At 39.5% G+C, this 20,799-nt stretch overlaps 2 protein-coding genes across 3 annotated transcripts; one reads left to right on the top strand and one right to left on the bottom strand.

Moving 5' to 3' along the window:
* The first annotated feature begins 2,389 nt into the window (after positions 1–2,389).
* Positions 2,390–12,159, top strand: LOC123956585 (activin receptor type-1B-like). Its single transcript, XM_046028867.1, has 9 exons — positions 2,390–2,722; positions 5,238–5,483; positions 6,630–6,896; positions 7,010–7,240; positions 7,410–7,577; positions 8,614–8,770; positions 8,900–9,024; positions 9,132–9,262; positions 9,690–12,159. The coding sequence occupies exons 1-9, from the start codon at positions 2,656–2,658 to the stop codon at positions 9,813–9,815; spliced, it is 1,518 nt and encodes a 505-aa protein (XP_045884823.1). The 5' UTR covers positions 2,390–2,655; the 3' UTR covers positions 9,816–12,159.
* A 656-nt stretch (positions 12,160–12,815) lies between these two features.
* LOC123956586 (5'-AMP-activated protein kinase subunit gamma-1-like) lies at positions 12,816–20,761 on the bottom strand. Of its 2 annotated transcripts, none has more exons than XM_046028868.1 (13): positions 20,620–20,761; positions 19,437–19,503; positions 19,240–19,340; positions 19,078–19,159; positions 18,925–18,983; positions 18,679–18,724; positions 18,524–18,578; positions 17,855–17,981; positions 17,477–17,642; positions 17,332–17,369; positions 14,983–15,129; positions 14,614–14,713; positions 12,816–14,503 (listed from the first exon to the last, which is right to left on the bottom strand). In XM_046028868.1, exons 1-13 carry the CDS (start codon positions 20,626–20,628, stop codon positions 14,499–14,501), a joined length of 1,002 nt encoding a protein of 333 aa, XP_045884824.1. In that variant the 5' UTR covers positions 20,629–20,761; the 3' UTR covers positions 12,816–14,498. The 2 variants fall into 2 exon arrangements, with proteins under 2 accessions (XP_045884824.1, XP_045884825.1); XM_046028869.1 differs by lacking the exon at positions 20,620–20,761 and adding an exon at positions 20,362–20,465.
* Positions 20,762–20,799: the final 38 nt, after the last annotated feature.

Raw genomic sequence — 20,799 nt, 5'->3', positions numbered from 1 at the left:
CTTTTATTAACTTTGTGAGTGAATGGATTAAATTTGCTTGAAATTACAAATAAATATAGGATAGTTAAAGTTTTCATTCAATCACTTAAGTTGGCAGGCTAACTTCCTCTCTTCCTTCCTCTCTTCACTCTGCTTATGGTGACGTTAAGTCCAGCTGGTCTGGCTGGGTCAAAAGATGCCGTGGGCAGACCGTCTCAAGGTCTGCTGTACTTAATCCAGTTCCTAAGCTTCCTTTTCCGATGTTCATAAGTGCATTTCTGTAGCAGGCTGCCTGCATATAACTAATGATTGATTTCTAACTAGCTAAGAGCCATGCAAGGCAGTGGCGGCGTGGGTCTGGCATTAACTGCTTCGTGGCATTGGCTGAGAGGGTGATTTACAAACGGCAAGCTGGTCAGTGTCATAGAGCCAATGGTCCAAATAAAATATAGGAACATTACACATTGTTCTAAATATGTTTGTAATTTATTTTCCAGCATTCATTAATTTCCAGCATATTATGACGCTCGCTCATGCCTACAGACAGTGTTGGGAGTAATGCTTTACAAAAGTAACGCAATTACAGTAATGTATTGCTTTTTTCTGTAATGCAGTAATATAACGCATTACAAAAAAAAAAAAGCAATTTTATACCCGTTACAATCTCAGTAATGCACGTTACAACGCATTTTAACCCAACATTAAGAGGTGGGGTTTTTATTATAATTCATAATAGTGCTGACCCCAAATAATCGAAGATTCGATGCTTCAATGGGCAGAGCCTGATTCGACTGTCAATCTCACAGTCGCAGCGAAACAAGGATCATGCCATTTTGGTGATATGGGGGTGCTCAACGTCTGCTTTTACATAGATCTACCAGTTTTCTCCCAATAAGTTAAAATACAGCCTATTACAATATACATTTCAATATTTAATGATGTTAATAACAATGTAAAAAGGATTACAACTTTCAATTAATGTTTTTAAAGTGCATGAATAAATCTAAAATTGTAACTTTAACCCTGGATCGTCAGTGCGCATGCGTAAGCGTAGCGTGTATGTGTGCAGTGGCAGTGGAGGAACACTTGCTGAAGAGACGGAACCTCAGCTTCACTAGTGTTGTGCCGAGTTGTCCGCACCTTGCGGGACTGTCAGATAATTTATTACAGTTGATGAACCACACAAAGAATATTTTAGAATTTTTAAATAGCGTGCTACTTGAAGTAGACCCGCGAGTAAGCGTAACATGAATGCAGATGTAACAGCAAGACGGGTGAATGACAGGCGAGAGAGAGAGAGAGAGAGAGAGAGAGAGAGAGAGAAAAGGGTCTTCAAAAAGCGTCAGTTTAGCGTAGTGTAATTCCCCCCCACCCCCGCAATTGCCGCGCACAAAAACACACGATTCGACTATCAGTCAACTATAGGCAGGACTTGACGATTCTGATTCGACTATGTAAGTCTATGTTAGTCGGGGACAGCCCTAATTCACCAATCCCGAGAAAAACTAATTCAGGAGTAAAAGAGTAACATTATTTCCTGTAGCGGGAATCCAATGGTCGAGATTGTTGGCAGGGTCCAAACTACGGGGGTGCCTGGCTCCTCTTAACAATACAGTAGCTCCCTTGTTGGATCAAGTGTAAATAGATTTCAGTAGCCTATGTGTTTTCTTTAACGAATTACTTTCATGATTAGATAGGCTGCTTTTCATCCTGACCGATCCTGTCAGAGTGTTGGGAGATTCAAATTATCAATGACGTTATGCTGCTCTACCTCGTAAATGCTTACAGCGTCTTTCTTAATGGGGATGATTCATCCCATTTCACCCCCACCCCCGGCTATTAATCAGAAGGTAAATTTTTATGACAAAGACCCACAAGATCCACGGATATAACTGTGAACATCACTACAACCCACCTATGCAGCACATCTTACTATCAGAATAATGTGCCCATTGAATAGCAGTGAAAGTAACTCAGAGATAATGCAAAAGTAGTGTAAAGCATTAAAATTCAGAGACTATAATATTGTAATATAACTAATTACTCTCAAATGACAGTAACCAGTAATCTATAATGTATTACATTTTGGAAGTAACTTCTGCCTACAGAGTACGAGCCTTGCAACAGGATGCTGACTGCAGTTAAGTTAGGGGCCACAAGTGTAATTAATAAGGGTTTTCTGAAAGTTACACATAGGCATGTTTGCAAAGCTGGAGGTGTTAAGAGAGAAAAGCACTGACAAAATACAATAAATACAACAACATATTTGCAGAAGCAGCCTTTCTTCCTTTCCTCTAATAATGTGGGGCTGATCAGCAACGAGAGGCCAATGAAGTGGAGATGTAACGTTAGCTAGGACCTGGTGCTTACAAAAGTATTGGTCTGCATTTCAGTCGCATGTCTCTCAAAGCTCTCTGTCTCTCATATCCATTATTACATTATATCATCATGATGTTGACCTTTAACAGATAGATAGATAGATAGATAGATCTCTCTCTCTCTCTTTCTTTCTCTCTTTCTCTCTCCACTGTGTCTGTGCTGCAGCCTGCTGGTGGAGCATGTTAGTAAACTGTAACGTTACACTGAGCACTGACAGCCTGGTTAGCTGTCATCACGCCTCGCCACATCTAACCTTAGCTAAATGTGTTAATGCGATGAACCGGGAATTTATTGATCATGGCTAACCTTCGGATTTCGTTAGTTGTCGTGGTTGTTCAGGCGGTCCTGTACAGAACCTGTGAGGGTAAGTGAAGTACTGTTTGTTTTGTCCATAAGCTCAGTACAGCTGCCATCATCAATGCGAACGACAGTGGCGTTAGCTGCTAGCTTACGTTAGCTAGCTTAGCTAGCGTAGCCGAACGATTGAATCGACCCACAGATAGGAAACCATGTCAACCTTTATTTGTATTGACCAGGGTCTTATGTAAATGTGCCGAACACGATATCTCACCGTCTTTCTGTTAGCTATCGAGCTAGTTAGGCTAGTCTGAAATGGCGTGTTTAGGTAGCTGTCAGCTCAGTGAGTGATAAACACAGCTATGTTGCTTAACTTAGCTTTGGAGCTGGACAGCTCTTTGTAGTAATGTAGTATTTTGTGAGCGTTGCATTGCCTCTTTTCCTCACAGTGATGTTGTCCAGAGACTCTGTACATGAAACCAGTTAACTAGATAATGATGTCTTGAGGACATTAATATGTGTCAAGATTTCAGAGTTCAAATGTTAATGTAATAACAATGGATGTGCTCAAATGACCTGTATGCAGACATTAGTAATCTCATGTCTACAGCATGACTGGATATGGAGATGCAACTCTTTTTACAATGTTTCTATATCGTGTATTACACCAAGTTATCTTGCAGTAGATTATTTTACAGTTTATCATGAGTTGGAGGCTGGGGAGTCTGATGTGTTCCCCTTAGTGTCTTAAGTTTTTGACAGGTTAATAATATATAGGGCAGTGCAAGAGTGGGTGGTATAACAGCCTTTTAGTCATTCGGTTTTCCTAGAAATTCAATGAAACACGTTTATAGATTTAAAAAAAGCAGATGGGAATGTCTGTAAGAAACATCGCATTGATTAAAAAATCTTGTAGTATTGTAATCTTCCAGTATTTACATAAATAAGTCTAGGAGAGCAACTAACAATTATTAAGAGCAAATTATCTTCTTAAATGATTTGATGACTTTTTTCCCTATAAATTGTCTGACTGTAGTGAAAAATAGCTCTGTTGCTCTGTTCCACAGTCTAAAACCCTAAAGACATTCAGTTTTCAGTGAAGCACATTTGAGGAGCTGCAATGAGAGAATATTTGGTGTTTCTGCTTGAAGAATGATTGAAAGGATTTTCAAAATAGTGGCTGATTAATTTGAAACAGAGATATTAAAAGAATAGTTGTCCCAGTATGAATGGTTGACACATTTTTGTCTTTTAAAAAATCCCCAACGTCTAGGACAAAGTGATGAACAGAAACCATTCCCTTTTCTTTCTTCTGTCTTTGCAACCTGTGAAATGTGCTAGAGAGACATCTTGCCGATACAGCACATTTCTTTGCACCCACACACAGTGCACTGTATTGTGCACACTGAGACATGTTAATTCTGTCCCCTTCATTGTCTTCATGGAACATATAGTTGTTGCTTGGGGTGTGAGACATGTCATAAAATATTGCATCTCACTCCGGTTGTGTTCAGGTTGAAAACTGAAAAACAAGATCAAAGATGAACCAGTGTTCAAGCAGCTGAATTCCAGTGGGAACATGAGCTGTTGTGTCCTTTGTAGAAGAAAAATTATTTTACATTGCGATGTATTTAAATCACTGAAATGTTTTGAGTTGTGAAATTTATAGCCATGGAAAGTCTGAAGTGTCAGTCTCATTTTAGGGTTAGTCACCAGCTATCTTCCTTATTTCCCGTCTGGTTGCTTTGTTTCTCGCATTTGACAACAAGCATCTGCCAAGTAGGTGTTTGCATTGTGTGAGTCAGCGGCACAAAAGATGTCGTAACGCATTAACTCTAAATTTCCCCTGTTCGACAAAAATTACACTGAAGTTCAGCTGCATGTTCAGTGCTGGTTTTGTAACAAACGCATCCAGCACAAAGGCTCTGGCTAGTCATTTTTCTACAGCGAATCCACTGAGGGATTTCTGAATTACTGGAATGTCACATCACATCTGTGTCTTAATAACATTACCGAATTTCACAGAGGAAGTCTTGGTCTCATGTTAGTCAAATGACAGTCAAGGCTGAACATTTCATCTCTACTCCTACATTCCCCTCACATAAACTCTCCACCCATCCTCCCAAACCCCTGCCACCCTTACACACCCAACCCCATCTCAAACACTTCCTCTACTTCCTGATCTCACCAGTGTGCCCCCCCCCCCCCCCCCCCCACCCAATCTCTCTGTCATAACATCTCTAGTTTATCTATGCAAGACATCATTCATCGGAAAATTTCATCAGTTCATCGCTGATAAAGTATTACTCGTTATTGTCCTCTTATGCTTATGATGATGTTATGTACACTGTTACTGCTGGCTGTTACTGCCCTCTACTGCACATGATGTGTACTGTATGTTCCTGTACAGCTAAGATGAGAATAAGCTGTTGACTGGTGATGCTTTGTAACAATACTTTCACAACCTTATAAAAATTCAATATTCATCATTGCAGTGCTGGTAGACCAAAGTTCAGTATTTTTAACTGAGCAAATGCTTATATTTCACACTGTTGCTTCTGCTGCCCCCTCCATCTCTGCAGCTCTGCTGTGTAACTGTACCACTGCCCAGTGCGAGAAGACTGGGTCCCAGTGTGAGACTGACGGAGCCTGCATGGCCTCCACTTCCTTCATAGATGGCCAAGAGCAGCACATCCGTACCTGCATCACACGGGAAAATCTCGTTCCCCCCGGACAGCCGTTCTACTGCCGCAGTGCAGAGGGCCTGCTCAACATCCACTGCTGCTACACTGACTACTGCAACAGCATTGACCTCCAAGTACCCTCAGGTGAGAACTGTGAAGTATCGCACAGCATGTACAGTATGATCAGTTACACTTATTGTTGCTATCACCGAGTATTTTTCATTCTTGTGTGATTAAAAACACAAATATAAATCTGTCACACGTCTTGCAGGAAATGCATTATACAAAATAGTATGTCCTTACCACACAGTGAGTGAGCAAACCCCAGGAAAGTGCATGCAATAAATTGTCCTGCGTACACTGCTGTTCAATTAGTAGGTCTGAGGAGGGGCTTCTTAACTTAACCCCTGAAAATGAATGAGTGCTGTAGTAAGAACATGCATTCATAAATGGTCTGTGATGTTATCTAAAGTATCCCAGCACCTGTTAAGAGTTTCCTACACATGTTTGTGACTCAAGGTTACTGAGAAGATAAGTGTTTCCTTTGGTGTATTGTACAGTGTCCTAAAATATGTGAGATGGGAAGTGGGGAACTATTGCGACACAATATTGTGAACAGTATCTATCCCCAGCATGAACAAAAAAACACAAGTAGTTCATATGAAGCTTTTAACCGCAAAGCAGCACTTTAGAAGCATGGTATAAACAAAGTTGCTGACATTTTAACATGAAAAATAGGTGTAAAAGACTACAACTTTTTTCCTTGCACAGTGTGCACGTTCGGTGACCTTGGAATGATTATGGCACCAGGATCATTTATGTTAGAAGCAGTTATAGGGCTTTGAAACACAAATTACTTCAAGGACCCAGTAAATAATTTACTAAATCAAGGGTGGAGTTGAGGAGACACCCAAAACTCAACAAGAGCATCACAAAGACAAAGCACTGCTGAAAAATACGAGAGTGGTTGAGAGAGAGCGAATAAGCAGACCTTTAACCATATTAGGATGCTGTTAATGTAATTTCAACACTCCTTGTACATTTTTTTTTTCAAAGTAAAAGCCTTTGAGTGTAGAGAATTGAGCAGTTCTTTATTAAATAACTGGGAATAATCAAGACAAGTTAATACAAGGGTCAGACTTTGAGATTTCTAATTGTCTGCTTAGCCAAAAGCTTTACACTGTCATTCCTCAAGGACATGAAGCAGTACATATAAGTGAATAGAGTCAGTCTTATGTGTGTGCTGAGTGAAAGATGTTGCATTTAAATTCCCTGCTATTCTCTTTTCAGTTACGACTCAGTCAGGACTGGGGGAAGGCTACGGCCCAGGTGGGACATGGGGGCTGGTAGAACTAGTCGCTGTGACTGCAGGGCCGCTATTCTTGCTGTGTCTGCTGCTGCTGGTGGGTATGTTCCTGTATCAGTACCACCGGAGGGCCTACAGCCACAGGCAAAGGCTAGAGGTGGAGGACCCCTCCTGTGACCACCTCTACCTGGCCAAAGACAGGACCCTGCAGGACCTCATATACGATCTGTCCACTTCTGGTTCAGGCTCTGGTCAGTCCTCAGAATGATACCACTCATGTTGCGGTTTACACTGTTTTTTTTTTTTTAGATTAAAATGTGTATCAGACCACTGTTAATGAGTGATTCTCATCTTTTTGGAGCAGGTCTGCCTCTGTTTGTCCAGCGGACCGTGGCCAGAACCATTGTCCTCCAGGAGATTATTGGGAAAGGGCGTTTCGGCGAGGTGTGGCGAGGACGTTGGAGGGGCGGTGACGTGGCGGTGAAGATCTTCTCATCCAGAGAGGAGCGCTCCTGGTTCCGTGAGGCTGAAATCTATCAGACCATCATGCTCCGCCATGAAAACATCCTGGGCTTTATAGCTGCTGACAACAAAGGTGCACAACCTGTGACAACACAACATACTCCCTTTTCCAGGCAAAGACTGGATGGATAATTTACAGCCTATTTACAGGTTATTGATGTCTGTATTTGTTGTGTAATAATTCACCATTCTCAAGTAAACTTATCATTTCTATGGTATCTCTGTTTCTGCCTCTTGCCCAGACAATGGCACATGGACCCAGCTGTGGTTGGTGTCAGACTACCATGAGCATGGCTCTCTGTTTGACTACCTGAACCGCTACTCTGTCACTACTGAAGGAATGATCAAACTGGCACTATCGGCTGCCAGCGGCCTTGCACATCTGCACATGGAGATTCTTGGAACACAAGGTAGTGTTGGTATAAATGTGCGTTTGTATTTAAGCATTCTCCTTTTTTCATGGCTTCAACCTTTTACTAAATATGACGGTGCCGCTCCCACCTGGAAGATAGTAGTATAAGTTACAGAAGGTCTTTTCAAAGTCAAGTCTGCTCCCCACATCACTTTCTCATCTGTTCATGCTGAATATGTCACAACAGTATGTAGATGTTACCCACAAAAACTTTATTATGTAGTTAACATTCTCCATAATGTTCTGTTCTTGAAGACATTTTATTATTGAAGGGGTGTCTGAATTGTTGAAATTGTTTTATTGCTCTCATGCAGGGCTGCAACTAATAATTAGTTTAAGTTGATTTATCAGTCGATTATTTTCTCTCGATTAGTTGTTTGGTCTAAAAAATGTCGATCAGGCCAAGACGACGTCCTCAGATTTCTTGTTTTGTCCACAATCCAAAGATATCCAGTTTACTGTCATATAGGAGTCAAGAAACCAGAAAATCACATTTAACAAACTGGAATCAGAGAATTTTGGACATTCTTTACTCAAATCGATAAACCAATTATCAGAACAGTTGATTAATTTAATAGTTGACAACTAAATGATTAATCATTGCAGCTCTACTCGCATGTCTAAGTCATCTGTTATCATAATGTTCAACTGTTGTGATGGTCATGTACAGTGCATGTATAGTCTAGCGTCAGACATTATTTACTGCTAAACATTAAAATAGGTAATAATTACTACCGGGTGGAAACTTGCATCCATTATCTCCTGTATGTCTTTGAAAGCAGTTCACTGCTGAATCTTCTGCTTAACTAATTAATGGAAATTTAAAGTGCAGTTGAGGACATTTTGTTGCACAAGTGGGGGAGTGTTTTCTATTTTTATCAACCAGACTGATGGCCAAAAAATTGCATAACGTGTTGTTGTTTCTAGTATAACAACATAAAACAGTTCAGTGTTGATGTTGACTTCTTAAAAAAATAAAATTATTAGAGGTAAGAATTCACAAGTGTCTGTCGTGTGCGTTTATGTTTTGGTAGGAAAGCCAGGCATCGCCCACAGAGACCTGAAGTCCAAGAACATCCTCGTGAAGAAGAACTGCACCTGTGCCATCGCTGACCTGGGCTTGGCTGTCCGCCATGACTCTGCCACAGACACTATCGACATTGCGCCCAATCAAAGGGTGGGCACCAAGAGGTCTGTGTCGAGATGCACGCCTGCAGCTTTTTGGCCGCCCTTTCTCACAGATATCTTTTGATACCTTTCCCAGAATATCCTTTAATTCTGTGCATCATTACAAACTGGGATTGTTTTTACGTCTCACAGGTACATGGCTCCAGAGGTTCTGGATGAGACAATCAACATGAGACACTTCGACTCGTTTAAATGTGCTGATATCTACGCTTTGGGACTGGTCTACTGGGAGATTGCACGCCGCTGTAATAGTGGAGGTCCGTTTTGTTTTTACTCTGGATACTCAACCTGTGTTTCTTTTATCAGTGTTAACAACTGAGAGCACAGCACTGATCTTAACCTCAGCGTTGTTCTGTGTTATCAGGTATCCACGAAGAGTACCAGCTGCCCTACTATGATCTGGTCCCTTCTGACCCTTCAATAGAGGAGATGAGAAAGTTGGTGTGTGACCAAAAGCTACGACCCAACATCCCAAATTGGTGGCAGAGCTATGAGGTATAAAAATTGATTATAACAAAAAGTGTGGTAATGTTTTTGAAGATCTGAACCTACGGTGGAACAGTAATTCCAATTTATGGGTCTTATTGTTGACTCGTAATCGTAACATGACAGTCATCAAGTTAATTGCTGAGATTTAGGAGCAGTGTGAAATAACTAAACAGAAGTCAAAGAGGTTATCAGATTACTCCCATAGGGTAAAATTATTATAGTATGGTTAATTATTATTCAAACTGGTAAATATTTGTCACACTGTTCAGAGACCCTCTTCCATTAACAGTTTCCCTGTGCCATGAGGGATGCACCTGTCAGATGCAGGCTTATTAACAACTAGAGTCAGATATACATTACACATTGACTACATTTGTATCCTCATAATCATGTATACTATATTGTAAGCTCTTAATCCTTTATCTGCTTCCAGGCCTTGCGGGTTATGGGCAAAATTATGAGGGAGTGTTGGTATTCTAATGGAGCTGCCCGCTTGACGGCCCTGCGCATCAAAAAGACCCTGTCCCAGCTCAGCATTCAAGAGGACATTAAGGTCTGAGCTAAGCAAGCAGATCGCTGAGATAGAGCACTGAGCAGGCCCCGACTCCAGACCATAGGACACTGAGGGGAACGGGCCGAGGCCTTCTACAAAGAGTGCACAGAGAAAGAGAATATGAGTCGCACTTTGTAAAATATTACTCTACGGACACTCCTGCCAGTTTTGAAACCACTTGATTTTTGACAAACCCTACCTCGCTTACCCAGCCAAACTACCAAGAACACCTTTCCTGTCTTGTCCTTAGCTCCTGCTGCCCTACCTGAACCTTTTTGTTCCTCTCTACACTCCGCACTAACAAGGATCCTTGGATTTCCTGTGTACTTGTATGCAATCAATAACAGGATATGTAATTAACTAGTTACCATTTTGAAAGTCAGTCGCTGATATTTCCACAAGTCTCTTTGATCACAGTTGCTTAATAGTTAACACACAGCATTCACTCTTTTTGTCGCTGAAAGGTGGGCATGCTGGGAGGGTTAAGAGTGTTTTTAACTTACTTTTACTTTTTCTGTTTTTAAATGACCAGATTGTGTTGTTTATACTCTATGGGTTATTGTGCAGGGTTCTCTGTGCCACCTACAGGCACACAGTCACACCCCAAACTGCATAGAAGTCCTTCAATGAGAATAATTCATCTGTTTCTGCTACAGCCTTGTACTCTAGTTGCCTGCTGATTACCATGTAAGCATGTATAAAGCAGTAAGCTCTCCCAAATCCTCAGGTTTTCCTTATGCTTATCAATCAACACTTTTTTTTGTCTGATTAGAAGCATCTTAAGCAAAATACACATTTAGGAATTATTGTTAAATGTGTGTTGTAAAGCAACAGCTGCCAGTGACAACTTCTTAGCTGACACACTCCCTAATTCCAGCCTGGGACACATGTAGCATGTACATGTAGAATATTTAAATGGTAGTATTCCTGCGTGAATGCAGTCGACGCACGAGAGTGAACGTTGCTCCAGTCGCTCAGAGAAGCTGGTATATATTCAGATAAACCTTCGCCCTTTGCAGCAGGAAGGACTATTGTACACTGTAGCTTCAGTACAAGGCACATTTTTAATCCATTTGAAAAACACTAACTCCAGGAATCTGAATAACAGTTTGTTTTTATGTTCATTTTTAAATATATTTTCAAAACATGTCAAATGTTTTTTAGTTTTTTTGGGTGCATTGCCCCTGGCCATTTATAACTACTGCACATAAACTAGCTTTTTAAGGTGATAGTTGTGTATATATGACAATTACATTTGATTTCATGTTGATGCTTAGGTCATATTTTAGATGGTTGAATCTTTTATACCGGGGTTTTGGTTGGTGGGAAGAAAATTTGAAAACTTCGGTCTTGCTGTTTGTAAACAGTTATGTATTATCTACTTTCTGACCTCTGAAGTAACTTTACTACAAGTGTCAGACACACTACTTATGCTGAATTTCTCCAATAGCCCTCTACTACTGCAGAGCAGTATTTGATTTTTAACCAATGTTTCACAGCTCCTTTTGTCCATCGTACAATACCTCCTCAGTGTGCAAATTGTATGCATTGTTTCCTTCAAGCCTTCTAACGTTGTCACAAGTCACTGTCTACATTTTGTTATGTTTTCAGGAAATCGGTGCACTTTTGTCTTGTAGCTGGAAGCATTATTAACAGGTACTGTTTGTTTATAGTATTTCCCATGTTATTTATATTTGTACGCTGTGAGTCCCTATGAAAGCCTGAAAGGCCACATGTGCACTACTACTGACCTCACAACATTAAAACCAAATTATTCTCAGAATCATTTCTGGTCATGGCCTCTAGTGTTTATTTAAGATCACACCACTGAAAACGAGAATGTTTATACAAATCATGCCAACCAGTTGCTGTACTTTTCTTTGGGAGAAGAAATGTTGAAACAAAATGCTACTGAAATGTCTCAATGCTGTCTCACAGATGTGTTTGACCAATACTTTTTTATTTTACTCACTGCACGGTATTGTCTATAAGGTATACGTCTGACAAGATGTTTGTAAGAACAAATAGACTGCACTTAATAATGTTGCTTTTTGGCTGGAAAGACTTGGGAGCTCTACTGTTATGTGTCAACCATGTTTATACATTAAAGGGGTATGTTTGTCAAATCTGCCATACAATGTATACAATGTGTAGTGTATTAAAGGTTTTTATACCTTGCTCCAAGTATCCCTATGGAGTCTAAGAAATTAGGTATTATTCAACAGGTTGTCATAACTCCCAAGTCTCTGTCCATTCATGGCAAGAAGATAACTACATCTGTGTAAAATCCCCTTCAGGACTTCAGTCATGTAACTTCTAATATAGAGTAATAAATGCAGTTGTTTTCCTATGTGGTGTCTATATGTTTTACTTTCTTCCATATTTTATGAAGTGAACTACTTATGTAGTTGTAGTCACCACTTGTGGTGATTAACTCATAGATAATTATCATGAGACTTTGCAGCTCCCCTCTGCTAGACAGAGCGTTTGATCCTCCTTAAGCTCATTTGTTCACTGTCATCACTTTCATAATGTTGTTTTTAGCCACCACCGACAGCAGTTTAAGGAGAAAATGCTCTAAAAACTCACTTTGCACTAACTATACAGCACCAAACGGCAGACAAAGTTACTAGCTAGCTGGTGAATACAGTGGAGCATACAGCATCTGCAAGTGGGATGTTTCTGGAGTTGACAGAGACCAAAAACATAGCTGAAAAGAGAGCGAATATTGGACTTGCATTCATCTTATGGACACAAACAACACTTCAAATGAATCCTAATGTTGCTCTGTACATGTTGGATGTGTTAACACACATCTGTTACATGTCAGTGTTGTTTACAGCTTGTCTCTGCTACGGCCAGATGGCCAAAAATAATCTGTTAATGCAGGTTTAATGAGTTGCTAAAGTTAATGTTGCAGTGTAAATCACTACCCAGTTACACCTTTAGACAAAAGTTCAATGTGTTGTACAAGAGGTATGCATTTAAGAATAATGCACTTCAAAACAAACTCAAAGAACCTTTATTGCTCATCGTTTAAATTATATTAACGCAGATTAGTACAAAAACTGTGCATTTACATACAGTTGTACACATTCAATTTCATAAATACCAAAACAGGAAATGTGACATGTAAATGCTGGCTTTTAGTGATTTTGATAAAGTTCCCTAAACACAATGAATGGAAAACAGTTGATAAACCTGCCAGACTTTTGACATGTCTTCACTGACTATAACTGACATCAACATAACACACCAAAACGATTTAAATCATTAATTGTTAACTTGACCATTACTTTTTACGTGAACTGTGAATTTGTTTTTGATTTTGCAGCATTGAAGCAAAAACCAAATCCCTTTTGACGCTAACAATGCCAAAAACCCAAAATGTGGGTAAAAAACAGGCAGAGAAAAGTTTCTCTAAGTTTAATGTACAATCTATTAAACATTTTGTTATACAGGAGAACGCAGACAAAACAGCAAAACAAAAAATCCATAAATATCCAGAGCTTGTGCATTTAAACAGAATACAGCACAATGAATGGTCGTCTCTAAACAGCAGATTCCTCCGTGCTGTTGTAGACTTCAACAATGAGGTTGTCATGGAAGTCTAAAGTGCTCTTCCAGGTTTGCTACTTTGCGGTCTGGCTACACAACAGATTAAAACTTGAGCCCTTGGATTCTTCACACACTGGTAGCTCTCGCATCTTCATTTCATTGTTGACAAATTTACATAACTCAACTGTTACTGTCAAATTTCTGTCAATTGAAACTAGTTTAAAATGTACCTAGATCAATTTTTTTAACAGTTCCTGAAGCTGAACTCTTTGTTAATTTTACACCTGGGAAATCATTTTTCAAACATATCTGCCCAGGTCTAGTGTTTGAGTGATAAACTATGCTAAATCTTTTTTTTTTTTTCCCCACACAAAGGTAGCTTGTAGTTTTTGTATGTATATACTGTATGTGCTGTATGAATGGCACATACATACAGATAAATACTGCAAATTAACCCTCCACCTGCATTTCAATAATCAAACTAGCTGAATGGTGAATCACAAGATAATTTAAGTCTGATAACATTATACTACTTACAAGTACAAAGAACAGGGCTCAGTCAAATGTCATTCATTACGTGCCAGAACAACACACACCCGAATGTTGATCTGACAAAGTCACACAGTATTTCATTGGTTTTATGTGCATCTAGATTTCAGCCTTATTATAGAAATTAAATACTGGCAACAAAATGCAATACAGCTAAATCAGTTTTCCTTTAGCTGGTAACGGATTACTTAATTTATATAATCGGGAATACATTTGTAATCAAAGTCATAATTAATGGTCCTCTACGTAGATTAGCACCACAGAGGTGGGAATGACGTCTGGTCATCCTGAGAGGCTACGGTTCCTCTTCAGAGTTTTCTTGTGCTTTAACATCTCGCTTTTGGCTTGGAATTTGGCTCGATTTACAGGAGCTTCTGTATGTCCTGTCCTAATATAACTTTATACTGCTGGGTTGCTAAAACTTGATATTTATGCAGAGAGGGAGACGTCTTTGTGTGTGAATACAGGAAAGCTGGTTCCAGAGATATATGATACTTCAATATAAGTCATAATGTTCTCTTTCTCCCTTTGCTCTGACATCCTCTTAAAACTTTGTAGCCTTTCCTGCTTTGAGGTGCTTCTTCAAGCTGTGGGCAGAAAAATCAAATCGTCACTTAAAAGTTTCCCATGAACATATTTAGAAGATGTGTGAATACGGTACTTCCTATATGTGTAAGCTCAAAATATCTGTGCTTACCCTCTTCTCCATCAGTAAGCACTAGTGCCTGAAGTATATCTGAGAGGGAGACGATTCCCTTCACGACATCCTGCTCGTCCACCACCACAAGCCTGTGCACCTGAGGGACACACAGGAGGACCATCAGTGTTACTTTTAGCTCTGCAAAATAGTATTTCTACCAGAAGAATGTGTACAGAAATCCATGATACTGTAACTATACACACCCACCCACACACACACACACACACACAGAGCATCATTGACTTTTTGATTTCATTAAGTTACCAGCGAGTTTCTCTTAAACGCAAAATTGTCAAAAAGCTGCTTGTGGCCAAAACGGCCACTACAGATGGCTACTTGGGAGACACAATGACATCCGATTCTCACCTCGGCCTCCACCAGTCTATTTATGATGGCCTCCAGGGTCTCGTGCCTGTTGCAGGTCAGCACACCTTCAAAGTACTGAGAGCGGTGCTGCAAGGCTTTCGTTACTGTCACATCCAGGTTGTTGTACGTCTTCTCTGCTGCAAGGTTCTGTATAAACACGGGCATTCAGATTACAAATGTTTTCTTGCTTGCAAAAAAAAAAAAGTTTTTATTCCTTTTTTTTTAGTTTTTATAATGTAATTTCATTGTTTATTAATTATATATTTTTTATTGTTTATGTGAATTTGTGCTCTGGCAACATTGCAACCTAAACAACCTAAACATTCATGGCAATCGGCCTGAGAGAAAGAGAGAGAGAAATCTTACATCTCATCTCATCTCATGGAAACAAGTTTCTGCCACTAAATATCAGTTTCCTCCTCACTAGAGGATGAGGTAACAACTATCACAATAGAAAGTAAACTCAATCGCGCGTGTCTTTATTCCAAGGCAGCGGAGTCGCAGACATCAGCCCAAGGATCGGCACGTGATGTCACCATCACACGGAAGCGCTTCCGCCGGCTGCACATACAGGTCCGTGTGTGGGGGTGGCGTTACTTATGCTGCGTTATTACTGATCCTTCAGAAATGCTTGGGAAAATGTAGCGTGGGTGGGCACTACTTGGTCAATAAAGGAGCTTTGATTTGATTTGATTAGATTCGGAAAACAGCGACGCTACCAAGAAGCTAGTGAGAAATGTAGTTAAACTAGTAACGTTACTGCCCAACACTGCTCGTATGAAGGGCATGTTGAAGCAAGCTCGGTGGCAGTAGAGCGCTGAGGCGATGACTGCACAGGTGTCTGTCGTGCCGAAAAGTGATCGTCTGCCGAAAACTGATGTTTGGTAGGCCTATGTGTAATATTTTTGTTTATATTTGGAAAACGGGCTGTAGCCTAATTAACATGACTTACTGCCAACTTAGATATAAAATGAAGACAATTTTGCAATTATCCTTATGACTGCATTATTTTACTTGCTGTGTAGGCCTACCAACCAATCCACTCTTTCTTGACTGAAAGGTTATTTCTGCCCTGAAATTAGTTGATTTCATTCAGAAGAATTTGAAGAATATTTGACAGATTATAGCTCACCTAGTACTTTTTACCTCTTCAAATACCTTTAAATGGCCAATACAACCCATAAAATGCAGTAGGCTATTTCACTTGCCAGAAAGTGATTGAAGAGACTGGGCAATACAGCTCCAGCAGACGGCAATCACTTTTCGGCAGACGATCACTTTTCGGCACGACACCTGTCCTGTCTTGTTGCAGTCAAACTTTCTGCTCTTAAGTTTATTCCATGAACAGTCACGGGCTTCACCAGGATTGTCTTGTCGCCACTCTTGGCAGCAATTATCTTACGTCGCAAATATTGCATTGCACGCTGTTGCATCAAGCCTGGTGCAATGTAGCCACACTTTTGACTTTTAAAACCACGTCTCTGTGCGTAATCGGCGTGAACTAGTGTTTACATCACCACAGCCATTTACAATCACGTTTACATTTGAGCACATCAAGCATGCTGCATGCTTATTGGCTCATTAACGTTAACAAGGACCTTTAGGTATCGAAATTTGGTACCGAAAGACAAGACATGTTTTGATACTCGATAGTATTGAGGCAATTCGGTCGGTGCCTAAAAAGTATTTAACTCGATACCCAGCCCTACTCAGGTAAGGCAGGTAATGTGGATACATCCTCTATCACACTACATACTAAAATTGATATACGGTATATGGTAATACAATTCAGAGAGATGTATATAAATTAAGACTTAAAGAGATATGTAGATAAAAAAAATCACATGAGAATATCTGCTTAGGCTAATTCACTGAATTGAATACCTAACAAGTTGTGCTAATCTATCACATTAGAACAAAATTACTGTATGTTAAAAAAATTGCCTGAAAGCAGTCCTGCACAATGATTTGCAACACTGCCCAAAACGATACATTAAAATGTTTATCGTCTCATGTTATATATGTTGTCATATCGCCCACCCATACTAATATTTCAGCTGCAATGATACAACAGACAATTTATCCATCAACAGAAAATAAAATCTCAACTTTTCAGTTTGGTTCATGTTTTTTTCTTTTTCTCATTTTTCAAGCAAACATTTGCTCATTAAAGCTTCTCAAATGTGATAATTTGAGGCTTTTCTTTGTCACATCTGATTGTAAACTAAACATTTTTGGACTGGATTGGTTATAGGGGGCACCTTAAAAGTTTTTTTTAGTTGTAACCCTACTCTTTCTTCATAAGCACAAAAAAATCCAGTGAGGAGACACTGACAGACAACAACTTACAATAACATCAAATTTTGAGTATATGTCCACAACTCGACCTGCAAGAGAGAGGCGGCATAATCAGCACACAAAAAAACTAAATTCAAGAGGTCTCTGGTGATCAATGCAGAATCAACAAGGATGTCATTTCAACCAGCCAACATACCTTTGTCATCCACAACAGGGAGCGCTGACACTCGCTGCTCAACAAAAATACCAAGCGCCGTGTACAGTGGTGTGTCTGTGCGGACCACTGCTATGTTCTGGAATGTCCCGATGTTCAGTTCCTCTAAGGTTTGTCTCAAGAACGAGGGTTTTGGCATCTCTGAGATCTGAAAACAATGACAAGAGATTGTGCACATGTGATTAACACGGTAGGGCAATGGATGTCTTTGTTAAACAGTTTCAGACTAAACTGTTTCCTTAACTTAAGCTAAAAGTCTTTACACTGTACTCAACATCCGCTGTGTTGCTGTCAGACTCAAACCATGAAAAAACATTTGCAGATAATTTAGTGATGAGAGATGTCAAAAAGGGGGCTTACAAAAAGCTTCAGGAACTTGAGGATCCTCTTGTGTGTGAGAATATAGAGCGTGTTTCCAGTCAGAGGGTCAATTACAGGCAATCTGTGGATCTTGTTCTTCAGCAGAGATGATACGGCATCATACAAACTGTGACGCAGAGAAGTTAAGAGAGGACAGTTTAATCAAGTTATTTTGGACAAAGCATATTATGAAACAAGAAAGCTGAGTAAAAATTTAAACAATTTGCAAGTTAAGTGAAGCACTAATGCAATAAATTTTGTGGGTACAAAAAAAACTCCCAGCAAATTTATTTTGACAACATATAAATATGTTTCTATCAATCACGAAATTGTAGTAAAGCTGCTTGTATCCATCCAGCTTGTATCCACAGCGGTTTGATGTCTAGCTCTACTTACAGAGACTCTGGTCAAAAGAATAAAGCACAGAAAAGCGTTTCTGATGGCATTCCTGAAATGTTAATACATATTTGTACTTCCTCAGTGACATCTGTTGGGAATAGGCCAACTTGTCCTGCCACAGGCTAAACCATAAGATGCCCCCAAGTTGTATGTCCCAGCATTCAACATCTGGATATTCATTCAAAGTGACATTTAACACCAACAACACAATGCAATGCCTGGAAGTAGTACTGACAAGACAAGCAATCATAAAAATAAAAATAAACTCACCTTGCATTGGGAGATATGCAAACCAAGGGTTTGAAAGAGTCCTGAAGGTACAGCTCTGTTATAATAAACAAGAACAAACAATGTAGTTCAAGATACTTCTAGATCACCAGAGTAAATTACATTAAATACTTAGCATATTCATTAAATATTCTCACCTCTCCATGTTTCAATTTTGTGTTCTTCCAACTCATATATCTGAACCTGAACGATTACATAGAGAAGAAACGGTTTAAAAGGAAGCTCTTGATACAAAGGGCAAAAGAGCAAGGGCACATTGAGCAACATATTAGTTAAAACACTACCTATGACAAAATAATCCTGCAGTTCGGTTGTGAGATTAAATATGTTACATCTAATCTTACAATTCAAGAACTGTAATCATTTGGTGTCCACCATCTTACCAGGGGAGATTTGTAGTAGCGATGAAGGATGTTAATAAAGTCTGTGATGGTTAGCATACCTGTGGAGATGCACGTGGAGCATCAAGTCAGTTCTTTAATTAATTTTGTCTTACAAAAACTTACAAAAAACAAGTAATTTTAAATTACCCTTACCAACAAAGCACTGCCTCTTGCTGTCCCACAGAGGCGCTGCTCTTACCCCATTAGAAACTAGAGCAAAAAAGGCCTTCTTGACCTGTAAAATCATACCAAATGTTTCATTGTAAATTAGCTAATTAAAGATAAACTTATTTTGATTTAAAGCTTTTATTTTACCTGAAGTGATGTATCAAAAACAACCAATTTGGAGCTGGTAGGTACAAGGTCATAACACCGGTGGGACTTCATAAACCTGGTGTATACATTGTGCTCTGGGTCTGGAGGAATGAGAGAGAGCGAGACTATTGAGGACACTGTTTTGCGGTTTTTAAAAGACACTGTTTCTCAGTTTGGTTTCATGATTAGTCTTTTACCATCTATGACTGGGCCATCTATGACTGGGTCCTTTTTGGCCTCAAGATCATCAATAGGTACTGGCATCTGAAAAAAAAAAAAAGACAAAGATCAATCAATTTGTGGAGGTGACCTTGACCAAAACAAGTAAATGTTTGTTTTACAAGTATCTGCATGACATGGCTAAATAATTCCCATGCCATCAGGGTTATGGACAGAAGCACTGACTGGCCCACCAAGGATGCTACAAGCATAATGGTTTAAATTGTTCAGGATTAGCGGTTAGGTATAATCCTTGATATGGTTAAATTCATGTATGATATTGTTATAATGATAACTGGTATATTTCGTGTTAAGAATGTGTTAGCTATGCATGCATGCTGAAGGCAGATTTAATGTTATATTTGTGTCGTGGGTAGCAAATGTGTGTTCTTCAAGGTGTCAGATGCACTGCATTATTACCAAGGACTGGCATATATTACATACAAAACACGCTCTGCTTCGTTTATCATAACTTCAATTACGATGTAGCTAACGTTAACTGTAACTAACTGTTATATACAGTAATATTGTAGTCAGCTAGTCAACATTAAACACCACAGAGCTTTAACTTAGCTAAACACCTTAAGTGTTGACTTGAGTAAACGTTGTAAAAAATAAAATAATAATAATAATAATAATAATGTTATAGTTGTAATCTGCTGTTGCAAATGATTAATTTGACACTGACTTATTATTGCTACAATTGAACAAAGCCTGTTTGGCAAACTGACAGCTGTTAAGGTTATGGACAAACTGAATAACTACTCCTGAAAACCACAAGTTAACAGTAACGTTAGCGAAGCATTAGCATTAAGCTAGCAGTAGCGTCACAGTGTGTTGACTTTAAGGAGCCAGTCGAGGTGACTTTACATTTCATCTCTTGCTTTTAGTTACACTAGTTACCATTTTGAGACAGTATTATTAGTGGTGGGACACTGGTAGTGGGGCTGAAACCATCGTCGCATTCGTCAAATATTCCCTCATGACGGTTCGTTAACTTCCGTTATTAACAAACAAGTGAGCTTGTCTCCTAACGTTACTCTGCCCAGAGTTAGCTAGTTAGCTGCTACCGTGAATTCAAACTAATTCAGCTTAGCCATGTGGAGGGGTTTTGTTAGAAAGCTATGGTCTATACAAGCTAAAGTTAGCTCGATGACTTACACACTCCATATTCCATTCGCAGTATCACCTTCCTGTAGCGGTTCTGCAGGATCTTCCGCTCCAACTCCTAATGAGCCGCATAATGGCTATGCAACCGTTATCGTAATACATGTAATGTTACCGCAACACATTATCAGCTCTGAAGCAGACCGTAAGTGCTGAGCCTTCATAATATGGTCC

Source organism: Micropterus dolomieu, linkage group LG18, assembly GCF_021292245.1.
Source record: "Micropterus dolomieu isolate WLL.071019.BEF.003 ecotype Adirondacks linkage group LG18, ASM2129224v1, whole genome shotgun sequence".
In the NCBI taxonomy this organism is placed as follows: domain Eukaryota; kingdom Metazoa; phylum Chordata; class Actinopteri; order Centrarchiformes; family Centrarchidae; genus Micropterus; species Micropterus dolomieu.
This window is presented reverse-complemented; position numbering and strand designations above follow the sequence as displayed.